This window comes from Cajanus cajan, chromosome 4 (assembly GCF_000230855.2).
Source record: "Cajanus cajan strain Asha chromosome 4, NIPB_CcT2T_4, whole genome shotgun sequence".
Lineage (NCBI taxonomy): Eukaryota > Viridiplantae > Streptophyta > Magnoliopsida > Fabales > Fabaceae > Cajanus > Cajanus cajan.
In genome coordinates, this window is record NC_138520.1 from 73,514,294 (window position 1) to 73,536,277 (window position 21,984).

The following is a 21,984-nucleotide window of genomic DNA, read 5'->3' on the forward strand; positions in this document are numbered from 1 at the left end:
TGAGCTGGCAAAGCCCCAATCAGCTTACAATCAAAACAGATAAGAACTCTATTACTCTATTAAGTGTTGAAAGCGATATTATAAATGAGTAAAAATCAGTCTTGTGTATAATATTAACAAAGATCTTTGTATAACATAGTTTTAAAAACCGGACCGGTCATCAAACCGGTTAAGGTACTGAATCAGTGAGTTAAAGGTTAAACCGGCGGGTCACTAGTTGAACCGTATGACTCGATTTTTATTATTTTTTTTGTAAAAAATATTCATGTTAAATATATTTTATACTTATAAATTTTAATAAATTCATATCTTATTTTAAATTTCAATTTTTCTATCTTAGTTAAAATTATTTTTATTTTTATTTTGTAAAAAAATACATAAAAAAATTTACATGTTAAACTGTATATTAATACAAATTAAAAATATAAATAACAAGTACATATATAATATGCTTGCAATTGATATCACAAAATAATATATGTAATATCTACATAAATATTATATTATTAAATATATAATTTAAAATTAATAATATACTATAAAAGTTATTTAAGTTGTATATATTACAAACAAATACATTAGAACAAGTAGTCATTGTTATATTTAATAAGACTATTTCCTCTTCCATTAAGAGATTCAATTTTTATTATTATTTTTGTGGTTTATGGTCCCTTAAAAAATAAAAAATAAAAATAAAAAAAAAGTGTGGTTGAACCGGTTTGACCCACCGGTTGAACCGAAAAATTGATTGGTTCAATCCGGTTTGAAACAGGTCGACTGCATAACCGATCTAACTTAAGATTCAGACCAGCTGGACCACCGATTCCCGGTCCAACCGGTCCGACCGGCCGGTTCGATCCAGTTTTTAAAACACTGTTGTATAGTGAAATTATGGAAATTATTTTCTTGCAAGAGGCGCAAGAACAAGAATAGTCTTTCATCCCAAAATGTATTTCCTTTAGCATCTAATTTCGAAATTAAATTCAAGTTGTAGACTAATTTTTTTTCATGAGGTCTACTGTTTTAATTGGATTTAAGTTGCCGAAAGCTCTCCGCTCACTGGTTAGGAGATTTGACTCTTTCAATATGTCTATTGTTTGGTGGGAGCTTTATTAACGGGACTGCCCTTTTTATAGGTGTACCAATAAATGGACTGTTATCTGTTGCCATTAAACCTTGTAGCAGTATTTTATTAGGATTCTATTGGCTGTGCAGTACAACATGAATCAACTAGCACAATCAATGTAATTTTTGTACACATTCCCATAATAGAAAGTACAGCTCAGAAAATAAAGGAAATTTACATTTATTGTCTTCATGTGGGAAAAGTCTTCCCAAATCGGCCATGGACAGTGTTTATTTACTGCACTTATGTTTGCCTATTAATTCTTGTTATAATTTGGATTTCAATATAAATAGTTTTGATTTTTTTTATTAGGAAATATTTCTGATCTTAATTTCTCCTCCTGCATGTTTTTCTTTATTTTTATAACTTCTAATATTCTCTTAAGTGAATTTTCAGTTTTTGACTTAGTTTTTTCTATATTAACAGCATATTGGTTCTTTTGGTTATCAGGGAAACTTGATTGGTAGAGGAATAATTGAATTTTGTGATGGATCACCTCCTGTAAGAACTGACTTTATGATTTGTGATATTGCACTTTTATTACGTCTAAATCTGAAGAAATCCTGACATTGCATTTTAGTGTTTGATTCTTTGAGAGCGCTTTTTTTCTTGAACACATTCCAAGTTTTTGTAGCTATTATTTATTATTCTATTTGTACCATATTTTAATTTAATGTAGTGTATTATACTTTTATTCATTTTATGTGATACAGGTTAAGAATTTTATATCATTGGGAGGTCCACATGCTGGTACCGCTTCTGTTCCTTTATGTGGAGTATGTGCTTATTCTACTACTGCTCTTAGTCTCTGAAATTACTCTATATTCTATTTGTTTTTTGTTAAGGTTAAGTTGGGTAAACATTGTAGATGAACTTCATCCACCTGATGTTGCCTTTTTATATAGAAATGCCGATACTAATGAAACGTTCTTTTAGCAAAATGTGTTATTAATAAGTGTAATAAATAAGGTTGCCTGACCAGATACATATGTATCAATTTTCAAATTATTCTATCTGTCAGTCTCGTGGACATTGCTATCAATCAGGAAATTATCTCAATGATTATGCATGCAATAACATAGAATGAGAGGATATCCTTGTTTTTATTGTCCTTTGGAAGGATAAAATCAAATCACACATTGTGGACAACAAAAAGTGTGAGGTTTGAGTGTGAGCATGTGGCTTGATCTTGCATATTTTTGTTGAACTGCATTTGGTTGAATAAGCAGTTGTTTTGGTTATTGCCGCCTGCTTTGTATACTTTTCCCCCTAAACCAGGGAACCAAATCCTTTGTATTGAACTGATTGTATTTTTTAAAAAATAAAAAACGAGTACAAGGATAATTATATGCAGACAACCTGTACTACTGGGCTTCTGGGCCCAATACTACAAAGGTGTACTAACACCCTTCAAAGCTAGTTTCCCATAGTCTGCCCATCTAGTGCCTCATTTTTTCTGTCTGAAGCAGACCCACCTAGGTTCCTTGTAATCCGGTGGAACACCAGAATGCATCCCACACACCTCACTGCCTTTCTTTAATTAGGTAGAAAATGATCTTGCATCTTGATTAATAATGGGAAACTGAAAATCAGAGGCATTTTTTTATTAAAAACATTCACTGGAATTTCTTCCCTTATTCTGATGTCATTAAGGTGATATCCATAGCAGAGGGAGATCTATAACTAATGAAAAGAACTCAAAAACTGAAAGAAAATAGAGATACTGTGTTAAGATTCGATTGTAAGGAATGAAACTTGAGTCCCACATTAGAAGTATGGGATTCTAGTGTGGAGTTTATAAGATTTTGGACTTTTCAACTAGAGTGATACCTTTTGTGGTGTGATTCTTCCAAAATTCCTCTTATCAATTGGAGTCTTCCATCATGCTTCTTAGCTACAAATGAATGGGGTGAGTGGTGACGCTGGCATTGTAGTATTTGGATTCAATTACAAGGTATTAGAGTCTTCCATCATGCCTCTTAGCTACAAATGAATGGGGTGAGTGGTGAAGCTGACATTGTAGTATTTGGATTCAATTACATGGTATGGGACTTGAGTCCCACATTGAAAGTATTGGACTCTAGTATGGTTTTTATAAGGCTTTGGGCTACCTAACTACAGTGATTAGCTTTTGTGGTGTGGTTCTCCCAAGGTTCATATCTATTGGTATCATAGCCTTCCACCATGTCTTAGTAAAGAGACTTATTGGGAAGATCCATTAGTATTTCTGTCTACATTGCTTTACACATGTTAGTCCCATCTGCAGACATGCAGAAGACTGCAAACTTAAATGTTTTTTTTTTTTTGTAGATTTTTGAAAGTAGTTCATCTTATTCTTCTTTCCCCATTCTTAAGAAACCTTTATTAACATGGTTCCTAAAATGACAGCTCTATAAAAGGTTTAGGATCACTTTCCTGCCCCCTTAGGTGTATCTTCCGGGACCATTCACACCTGTGGAAAGGATATTCAAGAGCTTCACTCTGAATAGTGGGCACCAATTACCTTATTGGAGGAGTCAAAACCTTTTCTCCTCCACACTTGTTCATTGTCTTTTGGGTTTGCCATTCTTCTTTCATTAGTCCTGATCCTCCTACTGCTGCACTCCCCTTCTTCATTCCCTTTAGTTGCCTTGGTGTTGCCTCCTGCTACTATTCATAAAGGTATTTGCTCTATACATAACCCTCACCAGATTTATATCCTTTTAGGCTACCATTGTCGGTTGTCCCCCACATTTTTTTTTGTTGTCACATGTTTGTCCTCTATCTATTTCTAAATAGTAAATACTAAAAGTGAGGTTCTATAATGGTCTGGATGGCGACTGACTATAGTGGAGGAAATGACTGCATTGAAAATTCTAGTGGAACTTGGCAGGTAGTTCCTTTGCTTAATAGCAAGTCTATAGTCAATGAATGCTGTTAAAGTTAGCTCCAATCAACATATTGGTTCTCTCATTGCATCATTGATGACTAATAGCTATACTTAGATCTATGGGTTAAACTATGGTGCATCATTCCCACCATTTTCTAGACTTCTTTTTGCCACTCTTTCTCCATGGCTGCTTGCTGCTTCACTACCAACGTGATACTAAAGTTTCTTTCTTCTTAAGGATCTTGCTGCCTGTGTTGTTATGGAACGAACAACCATTGCTTTGTAGGAATCTGCCCTGATGCTAATCTATAGATTTAAATCAGGTGCAAATTTTTTTATCTTGCAATCCTGCATTATAATTTTGTATGGGATCTGTTGGATAGGAATCCCAAAATTTATGGATATTATTATGTTGCAGAATTTCAGGGATTAGGGTCTATAATTTATTCTTTATTGCTGTTACTGATTTATAGGGATTCCTATTTAATTATAGGAATTGCCTATTATTTGTTTCCTTTTTTATCTCCTTGTTTTACCTATTTATGTACTAGACCAATCATTTGAATAAAAAAAGAAGAATGATTTCTTCCGCTTCTGATAAGATGGTATCAGATCTATCCTAAATCCTTAAAAGGGGCTACCTATCTTAGATTATTAAAAAAGGGTCACTCACCATTTATCCACGTATCAAGCCCAATAGTGCTGGACGTGAAAGGGTGTATTGGAAAAAATCTAAGTCCCACATCGACTAGAGATAAGATAATTAAAGAATATATAAGTGGAGAACAATCCTCACCTTACAAGACAGTTTTGTAGGGTTGAGTTAGGCTTAAATCCACTATTCTAAGAGGATAAAATCAGCATGATCTTCTTATTATACTATGTCAACAAATAATAAGCATATTATTGCAATCATATTATTGTCAATAAATTATTTTATTTCCACAGTAAGTCCTTTTCACAAAATGTGGTAGACCATGATATATTGATCCTTAATGCTCGTCATGTCTGTGATTGAGTAAATAATTTGAATAATTAAGCTGTTACTTATCTGTAATTTTGTTACAGAGTTGTCTTAGCATGATGGTCTAACATGATTTTTTTTTTCTTTCTCAGTCTGAGTCAGTATGCACCCTTATTGATATTGTACTCCAATTAGGGATCTACAGCCGGTTTGCCCAGGTTTTGACTTCAATTTTTCAGTCTTTTTTGTATTAACTTTACTTGATAATTATGGTCTTCTGCAAAGTAGATGTTTGGATGTCTTTATGTATGTGTTGCATTCATTTTTTAAATATTTTCCTTCTGAATCTATTAAACAGATGACTTCCTTATATCTTTCTCCAATGCTTTGGTGCAGCAAAATCTGGCTCCCAGTGGCTATGTTAAAATACCAATAGTGAGTATAATCTTGGATTTTTTTCAAGTAATTCTTTTTTGTTATTATATTTTCATCAAATTTGTTTTCAATCTTCAAACATTTCAGCCATGCAATGAGATTAGATTCCATTCTTTATACTGCATCACTAAGTGTGAGAAAACTGGTTAATATAATTTGAGAGAAAACAAAATTGGGAGAAAAGTGTATATTTTGGTAATAATCTGAGGGTATAGATACATTTATATAGAAAACTAGTACTTTAGCCTGTTATGGCAGAGGATAAATATTTATTTGTGTATAATTCTAATTGTAATTGTAATTGTAATTATTATTCATAATAAATAAATAATTACATATTTTTAAAATTATAAATTATATTATAATTAAAATTTATAATAAGTTATTTTAAATATAAAAATTATATTTTGTATTAATATTTAATTTAAATTATAATATATGGTTATTTTTAAATTGAAATAGAAATAGGTGGTTAAGAAACTCGAGTATACAAGTAAAAAAATAAAAGAAGAGTAGTTTGAGATGATTGAGAGAGATATTTGTTTTGGTTAGTTACAGAGATAGTGTGTGAAATGCACCTTCCAAGAAGATAAGCGAGAGTGTTGAGAATCTCAATTAAGAAAGGGGAGAGTGAAAGCTTCACTCTCCAAGTTAGGGATTCTAATTTTTAGTGTAGATGGTGAGCCACATAACAGGGCTGTCAGTTGCACAACTCTAAGTGCTATAACTAATATTACAAAAGATAATAAAATAAACAACTACCGTCAGCTGTATGAGTAGTAGCAGCTGCCAGTTAAGCACACACTTTAGCTATATCCTAATACACTGCAGTCTTGACTTGCCTTGTGTCAATTATATTTGTTTTTTACTGGAGTAACATTTCATTGAAGTTGTCTTTTGCTGCTTGCTTAATTGCATGTTACACATTACTGAACTACTTGATTCTCTGTCCGTGGTCAATGACATATATATCCAATCAAAATTTCCCCATTATGGACTTGAGCAGAGGGTAGACCATAGGTTGCAATCCCATCAAGTGCTTCTATGACTCACAAATTAGATGAGTGGAAACCTTCTTTTTTTTTTAATCCATTTTCAGGATATAGCTGGCTATACTGAGGGTTGTAGGTTCCTTCCAAAGCTTAATAATGAAATCGCAAATAAGAGGAATTCCACCTACAGGCAACGGTTTACTAACTTGCAGAATTTGATTCTCATAATGGTGCGTTAGAAGAAATATGTAATCATCCTCTAATCTCTCTTGATAATTTGGAGTTGTCCAATTTACAACTATTGTGTCAACATGACTAATTTGTATTGCTCTGTCTTGTCTGCATGAAACTAGTTTGAAGAGGATAAAGTTTTAATACCAAAGGAAACAGCATGGTTTGGTTATTATCCAAATGGAGCCCTCCATCCTGTTATACCTGTGCAACAGGTAAGTTAAGCATTCCACATCTGTAGTTATCTGTAGTTAATTGTTGCAATGTTGCATACCCATCTTCTTAGCTGCTTTGCTGCTGCCTGTGACTTTATGTGTAATTCTCTGACCTCCCCCCTCCATGAGATATGAGTGTATGACAACTTACAGTGGATCACCTCTGGTACACCAGCCTCCATTGGAAGAAGGGATACCACTTCAATGAAGCAAGATTTTTGGATATGCAAAATAAAATAATTAAAATGTCAAAGAATGGGTTCTTCGATATCTAGGCATTTTACATTTGCATCCTAAAAGCATTTTAATCTTTTTTTCTGCTTAAGTCAAATTGAATGGATAATAGATTATCATGGATTACCTGAATCCAGGGTTGCAGATAACAATATAAATTGCAGTTCAGCCTCAGAACAGGCACTGATACATTACAATACAAATCATATGATTCTAGATTATATGATAACATTACTAGGTGTAATCAAGACACTCAAACCCGGAACAGAAAAATTGTAACAAAAATAGAAAGGACTTAAATTAGATTACAAAAGGACTTATCGACATAAAAAAGCAGGAACAGTACATGAATATAATACATTTAAACATAATTAACAGTTTATCTCTGATCTTCCAGTTCGTTTTTTTTTCTATCTATGGCTGGTGCAACAGCAGAGTATCAGATCTTCTATTTTATCTTCCTTTTCTTTCTTCTTCCACCCCTTCCTCTTTTCTTTTATTTGCATTTAGCCCTTGTTCTCTCTTTTTTATTGCAAATTAGACCTCATTTACTTAAATGTAATTTATATTAGTATGTTACTATATACTTAACATCTACCAGGAAAAAAGAAATAACAAGCATCACGTTATAAACTATTAGAGTAGTTAATTAGTTAGGTTTGTTATAAATAATAGCAGTAGGTAGGGAAACATAAACAGTTGATAAGTTAGTTTTTGGTGGGAAAGTCTAGGCTCTCAAATTTGGTGGGAAAGACTTGTACTATATATAAGCTATTTTTACTGTCTCTTTGGGTTCCACTGGTCCAGCATAGGAAGAGAATATTCAATAAAACTTCCTTTCTTGCTTTCTCTTGGTCTTTACATTCTAAACCAGTATTCTATCAGTCATCATCGACCATTATCCTTGTTTAATCTGATGTATATTGGCTTTTGTTCCTTGTCATAAGAAGTTGCCAGGCGGGAGAAATAACAAGCTGTCTTCTATTGCCTGATTACTATTCTGTTACTGTCTAGAGCTGTCTCATTGCCTCTCCCGAATCTTTTTTCTTTCTGAGGAGTTCTTATTTTAATAAGGTTGTATAATATAAGAGTCCGGGCTAGTGTAGATGAGGGCAGAGAAATTGAACTTGTCTATCACGAAGGTCAACCTTCACGAAAATCACTCTCCATAAGCATTGATTTGGCCACTTACTATAGAGAGAAGTATTGAAACATGCTGATTATAACAGATTCTTTTCAAGGAATGTGATGCCGGTAAAATTCTTGAATAATCTTTGTGGATTTTTTTTTCTTTCTTTAATTAAATGAGCTTGCTATAGCTTTTAATGATTGAAATGAGAAATAACTCCAGGGCCCGATGTTCCGTGACCAGTTTCTTGCCAAGTGATTGCATTATATTGTCATGATATATTGTGGCAGTTTTTATTTTCTTTTTAATGGTTATGCATCCAACCCATTTTTAGCGTTTTGCATGTTTGTTCAATCATATTTGATATTAAGACATCTGATATCAAAGGTATGCTTTGTTTTGTGCAGACTGAGCTCTACATTGATGATTGGATAGGTTTGAGAGCTCTTGACGAAGCTGGGAAAGTTAAATTCATCAACGTATCAGGAGATCATCTGGATATCTCTCGTAATGACATGAAAACTTATATAGTGCCGTATTTAACTGATCAAACATCGATAGCTCCACGGCCAAAACTAGAACATTCTTCTGCTTCGATTTCTTCCATTTGGAGCTCTCTGTTGGAAATGTTTGGAGTCAACGAAGATTTGACAGTTCTTTCTAATGATATTTAGATTGAATAAAGGTGCAAAAACAATTATTTTTTGTGTGTAGAAATGAAACAGCTGGTATCTACTTCGGCATCGTATTCGAAATCACAAAGTCAAGTTTGATGAAGAAAAATGATCGATTATCAAATAGAAGATTTGGAGACAAGAACTTGGTTTTCAAGTCAGAAAATAATTGCCCACAATCGAGTGTGGTCCTTATTGAGTTTGATACCAAAATCTTAAATAACTGATCTCAGGCGTTTCGACGTGTTTGTATCAAAATCTTAAATTAAGATATTTTAGCACGGTTAGTTTTTAAATTTAATAAAAATGACTTAAAGTGTATTTCTTTTATCTTTTTTTTTTCTTTTATATTAAATGATGTGTTATTGACAAACATATAATTTAAGTAATTAATTTAATTTTTTCTCTCACTAAATACTAGTGCAAATAATTTAAATTATTTTATAAAAATAAAATAACTTAAAAAAAAACAATAAAATTTTATTTGTTGAAGTAGAGGAGGGTTTTGTAAATTTTTTTTATTCAATTTGTTTCTCAAACTTTATATATAAATATGAAAATTTTTAATTTTATCATGATTCATAATATATATAAAAATATTCTTAGTAAATTCAAATGCTTTATAATATATATATATATATATATATATTAATGATTTTAAGAAAATAATAAATATAATAAATTATTCTAAAACATAAAATGTTCACATATTTTAAATTTGTTTCTCTTATTACTACTTTTCTTTCTCTAATATCTCTTTTTCTCTCCTATTTCTCTTTTCTATCCATCTCCTTTTTCTTTTTTTCTCTTCTATCTTTTTTATCTCTTTTTTTTTCTTACTTCCATCTCCTCGCATTCATAATAGACATAAAGAATATTAATTTTTTTATTTATTAATGAAATATTTTAAAAAAATTAGTTATTAAATATTAATTTTAAATTATTAAATATTTAAAATGGTCAATATTTATTTTTATAAAATATGATCTTAAAATTAAAATTTTAATATATATAATAAATAATCAATTTTACTCATGATCGAAATCAAGTTGTTTCATTCAAACTAAAAATTTAAAATTTATGAAATTTAAAATGATTTTTGTCCAAATAAAATATTTAAAAAATGATAAAAATTAAAATAAAAGTAATTTTAAAATTTTAAAATTTCTCCTCTGAACATACTATATTAGTCTAAACTTTCTTGCCTTTTACTCTTTGCTTTGATTTACTTCTCGAGGTTTTTTTTTGTTTTTTTTTTTATTTTACATTTCAAGTCATTTAAATTCATCCAATTCTACTCCTTTTTATTTTAATCTTCGATTCACATTTCAAGCATTTTATTCACTTTCCGGTTACTATTTTTTACAATTTATTTTCCTTTCAGTTACTTGCTTTTAAACGCACAACTTCCTTTTTATCTCTTCATTTTTTATGTCTTAAATTATTTAGATTCAGGCAAAATTATTTTTTCTTGAACTTTCAGCTATAAGTAATCAAATTAATTATTCACAATATACGGTACGAGAATACGCATATTGGTAAATTAAGCTAGCTATAATTGTTGAATATAATCTACAGTTCTTTATATGAATCTAAAGTAAGAAAAAATATTAAAAAAGAGTCCAGTTTCTTAATTATTTTGGGTTCTTTATTTGGTCATTAGTCCGTTAACATTATATTTCGAAAAATAATATATCATAGTTTTGTATGTGTTAAAATAGTATTTTAAAGACATGTTTGGATAAGTTTTTATAAAAGCATTAGAATTTTTTTCCATAAAAGCTAATACTAACTTATGTATAATATTAAAAATAAAACTTTGAGAAAGTTAATAATAAAGAGTTTTTACAAATTAATTTATGTTTAAGTTTATTTTAACCTATGAAAATAATTATTTTCTTTTTCTTTTTTTATTTTACTCGATGGTGTTTATGGAAAAGTTTACTAACCTGTTAAATGGATCAGCAATATATCTAAATCATCTGATCTGAACCAAATCATAGTTGTGGCTAACATTAACTCATGAACTCTAAAATGCTAAATTCATTACTATAGAAGGGTCAAATTACATGTCCTGCAAATTAAAAAGTGATAACATGTAGTATATAGTAAAACATTAGCAGCTTACATGTACGTATCATAGACGATCCTTTTTAAAAGTGAAAACAGAAGCATGATTATGTTGGAGATAAGCTTTATTAATTATGAGAAATTGGATTGTGTGTAGGTGTGAAAGCATTAAGGTAGAAGAGAAAGCATGAGTAAAAGATGGAGTTGCTACACAGGATCCACATCCACTCTTTAGCTTAGCTGTGAATAGTGAATACCAAAGAGGTGAATGTTTATGGTAATATCGTCTCTCTGTTATGTTTGACTAAATTACATGCTAGAGTTGTATGTACTTTCAACCTTTGATCATCCAATGTTATATTATTTGAGCCTTTTCTGTATTTCATTGATTTGTCTTCATACAAAGAATTGATTGATGGGAGTATTGTCATAATTAATTAATAAGATATGACCTACAAAACAATAAAGTTAGAATTTTGCATCATTAAATTAATTTTCTGAACTTTCAATTAAATTAATCTATTTAATTAACCTCTTTGTCTTTTTTTATTTTGTTCCGTATGAATTTTCACATGACAAATTTAGGAATTCGTATGAAATAAAGACGGTTAATTTCAATGATGAAAAATAATTAGCAATCTAAGAGGCAGAGTTAGCTATTATGTTTAGATTATTGATTTAAGATTGGGAGAATATGGATGTCGTAATCTTGAACTTCTTAAATCTTTGAATCCTGTTCAACTTCACACTCTCATTCTAAATTTGAGTTTTCTTACCTACGTTGACTTTTTTTCACAAAAATTGTTTATTTAAACAATATAAAATCTTCAATAAACTAATGCTTATGATTTTAGACCTTTAAATTTAAATTTGATATCTAGACTATTGTACATTATTATTAAAGCCATAAACTACATTTGTCTCGACATATTTTAAGTGCAATAACTATAATGCCATAATGGAATTGGTCTTCCTCTTTTGAACACCCTCACATTATAACTAGACACTAAATGTATAAAACACAATCATATTATAAAGCTATACATGCTATTCAAGGAATAATAAAAGATTTCAATGGTTACATGACTATCATGTATAGTGTGTGAGTCCTAGCTCAACACAAAATATAGTTTTTATTTATTAATAAGATGGGAATTTTAAGTTGTTTAAAACTAAAAATGAAAAGAAAAAAATTGTAAGTCCCCCGTCCCCAAGAAACATGGTTATGTCGGAATCCTATAGTATTAGCTTTTCAAAGTTTGAGTTTGATTATGAAATATTTTACAATACAATTTTTTTTGGACTTCCTATTATAACCTTTTAAAGTTGTTCTATTAATTTTTAGGTTTACAGTTTTATTTGGTGTAAAAAAATTACAGTTTTATTGTTGTAAAAAAACATATTACAGTTTTATTTGATAAATTTGACACAACATTCCAACATCTATTCTTTTAGTGAATTTTTTTTTAATTAATTTTAATTTTTTTGTAAACATATTGTATCCATTAATTTTATATTCTTTTTGTAAATATACTGTTACGTAAATGAATTTGTAGAAATCCACAGTCTTCTAAATAGAAGTTGGAATTGTTCTCTATCACATATTTTTCGGGAGGGTAATGTGTGTAGATGTTTTGGCCAAAAAAAGTCACATCATTTCAAGAAAATCTTACGATTTTAGTAGTTGAACCTGATTTTCTTAACCCCTTGTTATTAGTTGATGTTATTGAGTTGACGAATTTAGTTAATTTCTTGAGTTTCTATATATTCTTATTTTTTTCTCTTTCTTTTTCACATCCTATGTAAAAAAAAAACAACCACACACATCATACAAGTTAATTAATATTTAGTTATATATTTTTTGAGAATTTTTTTTTTACAAACAACGTTTTTATACAAACTCAAACATCATGGAGATTCACCAAAAATAAAATAACATGCTCACATTTTTCAAAGATTAAATAATAAACTACTCTATTATATTTAAACAACTTTGCTTTAAATTTATTTTTGGTTGTATGCCTCCTTTACAAACAAAACGAACATGAAGCAAAAATATAAAGATAAAAAAAAATGCTTAATTCTATTATAAAGATGTAAAATATAGGAAAGTATTATTTCAACCCACATTTTATTTTTATTTGTATATTTGATTATTAACTATATATATATATATATATATATATATATATATATATATATATTTTTCAATCTATCCTTTTTCATTTTTATTATGAAATGAATCTTAATATTTTAAAAAGTATCAATAATAAAAATAATATTACATCGCAATATAAATTATTTATAATAAACTCTAAATATAATTTATACATTCAATGATATTTATGTATTACGAATTTAAATTATAATATAATTTATAGTTGATTATAAATTTTAATTATATATTAACATTTATTTGAAATGAAAAAATAGTTAATGTATATAATATATATATATATATATATATATATGAATTAATTTATTTTTTATCAAAATTTCTATATTTAAGCTATTTTTAAAAGAAAACTTGACTAAAAGAAATTTAGTATAAATCACATATAAAGTACAATAAAGGGTTTATATTCACAATTCAATAATCATGATTGATTTCGTTTTATTTATCCGTGTCAACATTTGTACACAGTTTTAAAGTTCAACTTTAAATATTTTTTTAGGATATATATACTTTTTAAGTCTCTTAAATTTAAAATTTGTATCATTAATTTTTATAATTTTAGAAAATATTATCTTAGTCACTATATTTTTTATCTTTCAAGTTTAAAACTTATAATTTTTTAAATATTAAAAATTATTATTTTAGTTCCCAAGTTCAGTTATTTTATTAGTGATCATATTCCATGAGAGAATTTTGTTTGACAAGCAAAAATGACATTATATCGAAAAATAAGACATTAAATTGAAGCATAAGATGTGTTAGCAATAAAGTTTCCTAAGAAAGTTTCCTAAGAGTTGATAACTAGAATTTAAAACAATAACTTATACTATTTTATAAGGGATTAAAACAATATTTTATAAAATTATAAGAATTAAAAACATAAATTTTAAATTTAAGGAACCAAAATAATAATTTTTGATAATTTAAAGAATAAAAACAAATTTTAAATATAGATTATATGACTGAGGCATCCCAACAAAGTTGATACTCCATAATCTACCAATCATTTGTAATACTCTAAAAAGTATATAAAAAATAGAAAAAAAAAACAAAAACCAAAACACGAGAAACTAGATCAAAACTCACAAAGAAATTAACAAAAATAAAATGAACGTAAACTACGACAATTTTCAAAAAAAAATCTCTCAAATAAAAAAATGCAAAATAGACCACCATATAAATAGTCCTATGTTTTAATTCAAAACCAACTAATTTATCTATACATTAATTTTCTTTTCGATAAATATGAGAAGGAAAAAAAAAAAGCATTTGTGAACAAAGTAAATGGTAATGCTTCATGTGCCAAGTATGTTTCAAAAAATAATGAGTGTTCTTAAAAGAGTGAAAAAAGCTTGGAATTGTGATTTTCTTATATGTAACTATGTAAGTCGTGAAAATATAATTAAAAAAAATCATTAAAGTTTTTGGTGTTTTTTATGTCATAAAAATCTTATATTTTCTTTTTAGTCTTCAAATTGTCCCTTTATATTCATTTAAATAAAATCAGTCTTATATAGTATTTTAATATGGAAAAAATCCCTCATATAATATATATAAGATTGGTAACCAATCTAACTATCTAACATACAATTTTATATCTGGAACAAGACTTCTCATTCTCCTTATCCCGCTAAACAAAAAAAGATGAATGTAAGACTTTGGAGTAATTTCTTTTTTGCTCTTATTCTTTTGAGTTTTGAAGTGAATATAAAATAAAAACATAAAAAAATTTGATCAAAAGATTGTTCTTTTAAAAATCTAAATACTGTTTTCAGTTAAAACATTTAACCTAGTTACTAATTCTCTTTTCTCTTAATTTAATTAAAATAAAATATTTAATTAAAATATTTAATTAAAATATCTTATATAATATTCTAAAACATGTTAAATAATTAAAATAATTATTAATATAACTCTATTAATTAAAATAAAAATACTAAAAAATCTTAATTACGGTGTGCACGCATGCAATAATGACGTTATATTGAGTAAAAAAAATTTAAAAAGATTTTGTTAATGTTTAGTAATAGTTTGTTGCATAAATAAAAGATGGTAGATGCCTTTGGACACAAAAAATGAAACTTATAAAATATTTGCGGAGACAAATGAATGACACTTCCCCATTTTTAGCAGTACATATAAGAAACGTAACTTCCCCACTAGGATTGGGGGACTTAAAAGAAATGTTAAACTCCTAAAATTAGTCAAATAGATTTTCATGTATTTATAATTTTTATATAAACATTTAATTTAATTTTATAAAAAATTAAAATACCAATCTTGTCATTTAAAAAAAACAAAAACAAAAAAATCTTACAATAGTGGATTAAGTTTAACTCAACCATACAAAACTGACTTATAAGGTAAAGGTTGTTTTCCACTTATATACTATTCGATTGTTTAATCTTTGGGTTTTTCCCAATACACCCCCCTCAAGTCCAGGGTTATTGGGCTTGGTGGGCTTGGTATGTGGATAAATGACTTTTTTTAATGATTTATGGTACATGTATCAATAGTTGGTGACCCATTTTTAAGAATCTAGGATAGATCTGATACCATCTTAGAATAATGGATTAAGCCTAACTCAACCATACAAAAGTAGCTTGTCAGGTAAGGGTTATTTTCCACTTATATACTATTCAATTGTCTAATCTCTAGTCAATGTGGGACTTGGGTTTTTCCCAATAAAAAATACAAATTATCCCTGATTGAGGAGTTTGTTTATAATTTTGTCCTCAACTAATTAATATAATAAACTACTCATATTTAAGTAGTTTTTCAAAATTAACAAGTAAATTTTAAATCCTTTAGTTAATTATTTTGACATTTGTATATTTGTAACAAACCATTTTACAGTTGCAACAACACAAACTGCGCAGATTGACTTGGTACATAACAAAACTATTCCCATTACTTTCGGAATGTTATTATGAGAACAATAATCACCACCAAATGACATAAAAGTTCTCCCTCATACACCAAGATTTTTGAATAGTTTCCTTTGTTTTGGTAAGAAATTGATGTTATGTTTCTCCCAACTATTTTCTCATTTTATATGAGAATTAAATTAATGTTGATGATGATCAAACTATCCAAGTTGAATCTCACAATCATTATAGGTTCCTTGAATGTTGATTTTGTTGATACACAGTTACCATGGATCCATTCAAAGGACAAGGAGGCATTCAGATGCTACTAACTGCTGAACAAGAAGCCCAACATATTGTTTCTAGTGCAAGAAATTGTAAGGCCCTAATGTTTTACTAGGATAGATTTAATAGTAGAAGATTATATAATATTCACATGATTATAGATTGTTGTCATTGTAATTTCTACCGATAAAAAGATATATAAACCTATCATTATTGAATATGAATGATGAAAACGAACGTTATGTTCAACTTTTCAGTAAGGACTCACAGGTTGAAGCAGGCAAAGGATGAGGCAGAGAAGGAGGCAGCACAATACAGAACTCACATGGAAGAAGAGTATCAAAAGTCAATTTCAGAGGTATAAAATGATGTCTTTGGTATTATAGATCAACATTCAAATATAACATGTTTTCATTGGATCACAATATTTCTATGTATGCTTTGGTATTTGGTTGGGTTTCCTTAGACCACTGGGAGTTCTGGATCTAATGTAAAAAGGCTTGAGGAGGAGACAGAGGCTAAGATTAAAACTTTAAAGAAATCAACTTCAAAGGTCACAACAGAAGTGGTTGACATGCTACTCAAGTATGTTACAAATATCAAAACATAATGACCTGAGGTTAGTATTCTAATTTCTCTTTCAAGTATTCAGTTTCACATACATAGTTTAGGGTAATGTTCCTTTAAGGACAAAACTTGGAACTTATTTTGTTAAGTATTGTTTTTCAATTAAAGTTAATTCGATAGTCTGTATAATCATGATTTGCATGAAAGATCAACATAAATCATTAAGATAAAACTCCAATTTTTATTAAAGAATCACTCCAAACACACAATATATCTAAGATTTGTCTTTCACTTAACTTCTTATTTGTTATCTCTTTCATTTTATATGCTAAATCATCACCAATCATTTTGCAATTATATGATAAAAGTCTAGGTAAAACTACAATGAAATGCAGATGAATTAATCATTAAGACAAACAATGGCATGATTATCACATATAATATTATTTAGGGATGTCTCATCTTTCTAATAATTACTCTTTGCTGTCTATTTAATTAACTGCATATTTATCTTTTGCGTGTTCTTACGATTCAGTAATTGCTGAAGACGCCAATATAAAGAGTCATCAACTACAATAAAATTAAAAGGCAAAGCTAGGAAAATTCATCGGAAGACTATTTGCAATTTGGCTTTGGGTTGCTATGGTCTTGGCTACAAAACTACAGCATTCAACAAATATCCCTTGTCACAAAGTTAACAAAAGCATTTTTTTCCTTTCATATTTAATATGTTTATATGCTTTAGTAATACCTTTACATTGTCAAGAATGCTTTTGGATGTATGGGTCTCTTTTCCTCTTTATTTGAAATAACTATAAGATTTGTGTGAAAAAGAAATTTAAACCAATAAAAATCGATCCAGATTATGATTATAATTAATATTTGATCCGATTTTACAAATTAGATCAATTTGATTCGATTTTGAAAAAAATAAAAACATATATAAGTAGAAGATAATCAAACCAAACCAATTTATATATGAAAAATTGATTAGTTTTTTTAAAATCAATTCAATCTAAATCACAAGATTAACCAAACCATTTTATAAAATAGATTAATTCAATTCAACTTGCATTTTTAAAATCTAATCTATGAACAACCCAAATCATCTAGTTCAAAAGTCTTGCGGTTGATGTAGTCCAAAATCACTTTGTTTTATTATGATGAAATTTTTGAACCATTTTGAAACAGAAAATATTTTTCTTTTTTGACACAAAAATAGTTATGACAAACAATAAATAATAAACTAATTGCTAACAAGGTTGATTCAATTGATAAAATTGGAACTTGTGAACCATAATGTTATAGGTGGATTTCATTGCAGTGGTCTTTCATTTCTTGTTTTATGATGCTATTTAGACGATTTTTAGTATTTTTCGGCATAAATAATCACTTGTTAACAGTCTAGAGAGAGAATACTAATATTAGTTTGATACAAATAATAACAATTTGTATCATTTAAATAAATTATTTAAGATTCAAATTTTGACTTTAAACATAAAAAAAAACTATGTAGGAAAGAATACTCAATTTGTATTTCTAACTTAGTAGCCGTTATTTTTGGAAGTATATATTTCATGTCAATATTATAGTTGACCAAAAAATATAATTAAGAAAATAAAAATAATAGAAATAAAATAAATTATTGGAGTCAATATTCATAATATAAATTAATTCACCATAATTTAAATTATAAAAATAATTAAATCATAAATATGCATTATACTCACGATGATAAAAAAAAGTTAAATCACTAGAGTTAGCCTAGTGGTTGGGTGAGGAGGGATTAGGGTAGAACCTAGGTTCAATTCTCATTGCGACCATCTCTGTAATCTTTCTTATCTTTATAAAAAAAATAGTGGGAATAACTACTTTGTGAATAGATTTGTTCCCGCTAGTTAAAACAGTTGTCGGTAATTGATTAATCATACACATAAATTTAATTAAAATGCATTTATAAAATAATATAAAGACTTTTTATGATATTATCTAACAAATGATAAAACTGGTAATTTTGATTTTAAAAATCATATTTAAGGTGAAACAATTCGTATTATTTCACAAATTAGGAAAAAAAAAACTGCAGTCCTTCAATTATTAACCCAGTGCAAAATTTAAAAATAAGTCTCACCACAGATTAAACCTTGCTCGTATAGATAACTTAAAACAAGCCTAACTACTACACCATTAAAGTTTTTTAACAATTACATGAAAAATATAACAATCTTTATTTTAATATATAGTTGTAAGAGATTATTTTCATTTTTACATAAAATATTATTTTATATAAAGTTAATAAGGTAAAAGTTATTATATACCTGATAATAGTATAAGCTAACCATGTCCCAATAAGATATTTCTTCTTTGAACAAAGATATGTTGAAGCTATCAACATATATTCACTTAGAAAATTACTACATAGTTCTGAATTGTAAACAAATTCATCTAATTTCAATTACTTAACTTTCTCCTAAATGCTAGGGAATTTCTTTAGAGAGGGTATCCCACCAACACTCATTATTTTTAATTATTTATTATTTTAATGTTATAATTTATCCTTTATTAAATAATCAATCTTTTTACTACACTCGTTAATTAATGATTAAAGAAATATGAATAAATAGGACTAAATATATAAGTTTTCATCTCAAGTGTACCAAATGAAGTTACCTAAAATCTAAGGTACAGGAGCAAGACCAACTATTTTTATGATCCAAATTCCCCATAGCCCATCCTGACTCGGTCAAGTGTATGCCAAATTATAATGACAAATGAATACATTTTCCAAATTTTGTATCAACTAAGATAATTCTAGAAAATTTCCTTATCCTACCACGCTCAAGTGTATACCAAATTATAATGACAAATGAATACATTTTTGTATTGATTAACTCTATGATAATTCTTCAAAATTTTATATTAAATTATTTTACAAAATTCTATAAAATTTTATAAAATATCTAGACACCCAATTACCATGTGATTAAATGGATAGGAAGCTTGATGATTATGATAGTTAAATAATTCTACAAAATGAACTCTTAATCACTATGTGATTAAAATGGCTTAAGAAAGATCAAGAAAATTTATCAATCTAGAAGATTTGAAAATGGAGTTAGAGATTAGTATAAAAGGGAGAAACCACACTAAATAGCTCATCTAACAATCCTTAACACCAAGACATAAACCAAGTCAAAGAAACAACCAAAAATAATTCATCTTGTCATGGCCAAGGAGGAAAACCATGAGGAAACAACTAAAATTTCAAGAATAGAGTAAGCAAGGAAGGAGATAGGAGAAAGATAAGAAGTAGGAAAAGAAGAAATCAATGAAATTAGGAGAAAACTAGCAAGTTTGGAGAAATAGGTATAAATTATAACATTTAATTTCAATTATAAAACTTAATTTAGATTTGGGTTTAGAGTTGGTTTTAGTTATTTTAATTCATAGGACCTTAAATTAGATAATTTAGTTTTTTAATTGGACTTATTGATAAATTTGATGTTTTAAAGTTGAACCTTTAAGTAGTTGATGGTTTATGATTAGATTTTGCTATGAAAATTGTTTGAATTGTGTTTGAACAATTTGATTGAGCTTGAATTCTTGAAGTGGTAGATTAATAGTGATGTCCATTATCTAATGTAGTTTTTCAAAAGTTTACTACCAAGAACAATCAATCATAAAAGGGATTTCAACATAATGGATATAAATCGAGGCATAAAAAATTCCATATATGGCCAATTTTTATTGATTTTGTGTTATGGTAGTCTGTTTAGTGTACTATCACTCTAACATTTGTCTACTTATTCGTATTTAATGGGATATTATCAAATTACTAGACAAAATGATGTTAAGCACTTAAAAAAAATCTGCATGAAGTAATAAGTCAAAATAGTTTTTAAAAATATTTTTGAGTCAAAATCTACATTGTATAAATGTATAATACATAATATGACTTGTTTTTTGTATGAATTATTTTTTATTATTTTATGATATTTATTTTACTTAAATCGAAATTAAATGTCTAAACTTTTAAAGTTTTAAAATCCCTACATTTTAGGGATTTTACTGTGCAAGAAGTTCATAGGAGAAATTGGAAGAATTGCCTGATGCAAATCATGAGCGATAGGAGTTTGGGGATGTTATGTTGTAGTTTGATAATATATTAGAAGAGTTAATCACTTATATACACTGTCAGTGTAAAAAAAATTTACACGGATAACCAATCATATCTTTTAATAGTACATGTCAGTTGCTTATTTAATAAAATAATAATAAAAGAAGCAACTTTAAAATATATGATTGGTTACCAGTGTAAAAAAACTTTACATCGACAGTGTAGGGATGATTAACTCGTATTAAAATTACTGTTAAGATAAAGAATGTTATGGTACATTCATAATAATGAATGAAATGTTTTAGTTTAAACTGAATTTATTATTTATTAAATATCTTAATAATTATTTTAAATAAATAAGAAAAATAGAATTATTAAACTTGAATTGGTTAGCTTTTTCAGTAATCAAATGGCAATCTAGTTCCTCCTAACAGGCATTCTAATATGTAGCCCATTATTTGAGCTTGTAATCTTTAAGGGATTTACACAAATTAGATGCATTCAAGAGAATTATGCATTTGTCACGGTATTTTATTTTATTTTATTTGTTTACCAAAAAAAGAAGAAAAAGAGTGGTAGTGGTAGAAAAAGAAAAACTAGACAAAAATTGTTGTCTTGTGGCATTACATGTGAGAAAACTCTTTCCACCCAAGTCAAAATTAGGCAAGGCAACGGGTAGAGGCAGATTTTACGTTTCCCACCCCACCCCGACTTTTTAAATCATACTCACCTTTGCCCAATTTTCTCTCAAACTACAATTTGGCCATTCATCTTTGCTCCCATCCAAGGGTTTTTCTACCCCTACCTTCCATTATTTATTTTTTTCTGGGTAAAAGGGTGAAAAAAATACAAAAAATTAAATATATAGAAACAAGTTTTACCATGTGTCATATTCTCTACATCGTATGTAACAATAAGCATAAGAATAAATTATTTTAAAGGGACTTATGAATAGAAAATCAAATGAATAAAATCAAGTCTATAAGAGGGATATAACATATATATAAAAAAATAAAAATAAAAAAACTATATC

General features: G+C 28.1%; 2 protein-coding genes across 6 annotated transcripts in view; both read left to right on the forward strand.

Moving 5' to 3' along the window:
• Positions 1-9,199, forward strand: part of LOC109792058 (uncharacterized) — a 32,652-nt gene extending 23,453 nt beyond the window's left edge. The window contains exons 7-13 of one of the 4 annotated variants that reach the window (XM_083073025.1): positions 1,553-1,627; positions 1,840-1,902; positions 5,112-5,177; positions 5,356-5,421; positions 6,494-6,616; positions 6,740-6,832; positions 8,603-9,199. In XM_083073025.1, the coding sequence (XP_082929151.1) occupies positions 1,553-1,627; positions 1,840-1,902; positions 5,112-5,177; positions 5,356-5,421; positions 6,494-6,616; positions 6,740-6,832; positions 8,603-8,869 (753 nt within the window). In that variant the 3' untranslated portion in view covers positions 8,870-9,199. The remainder of the gene's footprint in view (positions 1-1,552; positions 1,628-1,839; positions 1,903-5,111; positions 5,178-5,355; positions 5,422-6,493; positions 6,617-6,739; positions 6,833-8,602) is intronic. The other 3 variants (XM_029270053.2, XM_083073026.1, XM_020351440.3) reach the window with 3 other exon arrangements.
• Positions 9,200-15,993: 6,794 nt separating this feature from the next.
• LOC109792057 (V-type proton ATPase subunit G 1) lies at positions 15,994-17,713 on the forward strand. Of its 2 annotated transcripts, none has more exons than XM_029270052.2 (5): positions 15,994-16,124; positions 16,267-16,359; positions 16,525-16,625; positions 16,734-16,886; positions 17,370-17,713. In XM_029270052.2, exons 2-4 carry the CDS (start codon positions 16,272-16,274, stop codon positions 16,875-16,877), a joined length of 333 nt encoding a protein of 110 aa, XP_029125885.1. In that variant the 5' UTR covers positions 15,994-16,124; positions 16,267-16,271; the 3' UTR covers positions 16,878-16,886; positions 17,370-17,713. The 2 variants fall into 2 exon arrangements, with proteins under 2 accessions (XP_029125885.1, XP_020207028.1); XM_020351439.3 differs by having other exon boundaries at positions 16,068-16,124; positions 16,235-16,359.
• The last annotated feature ends 4,271 nt before the right edge of the window (positions 17,714-21,984 follow it).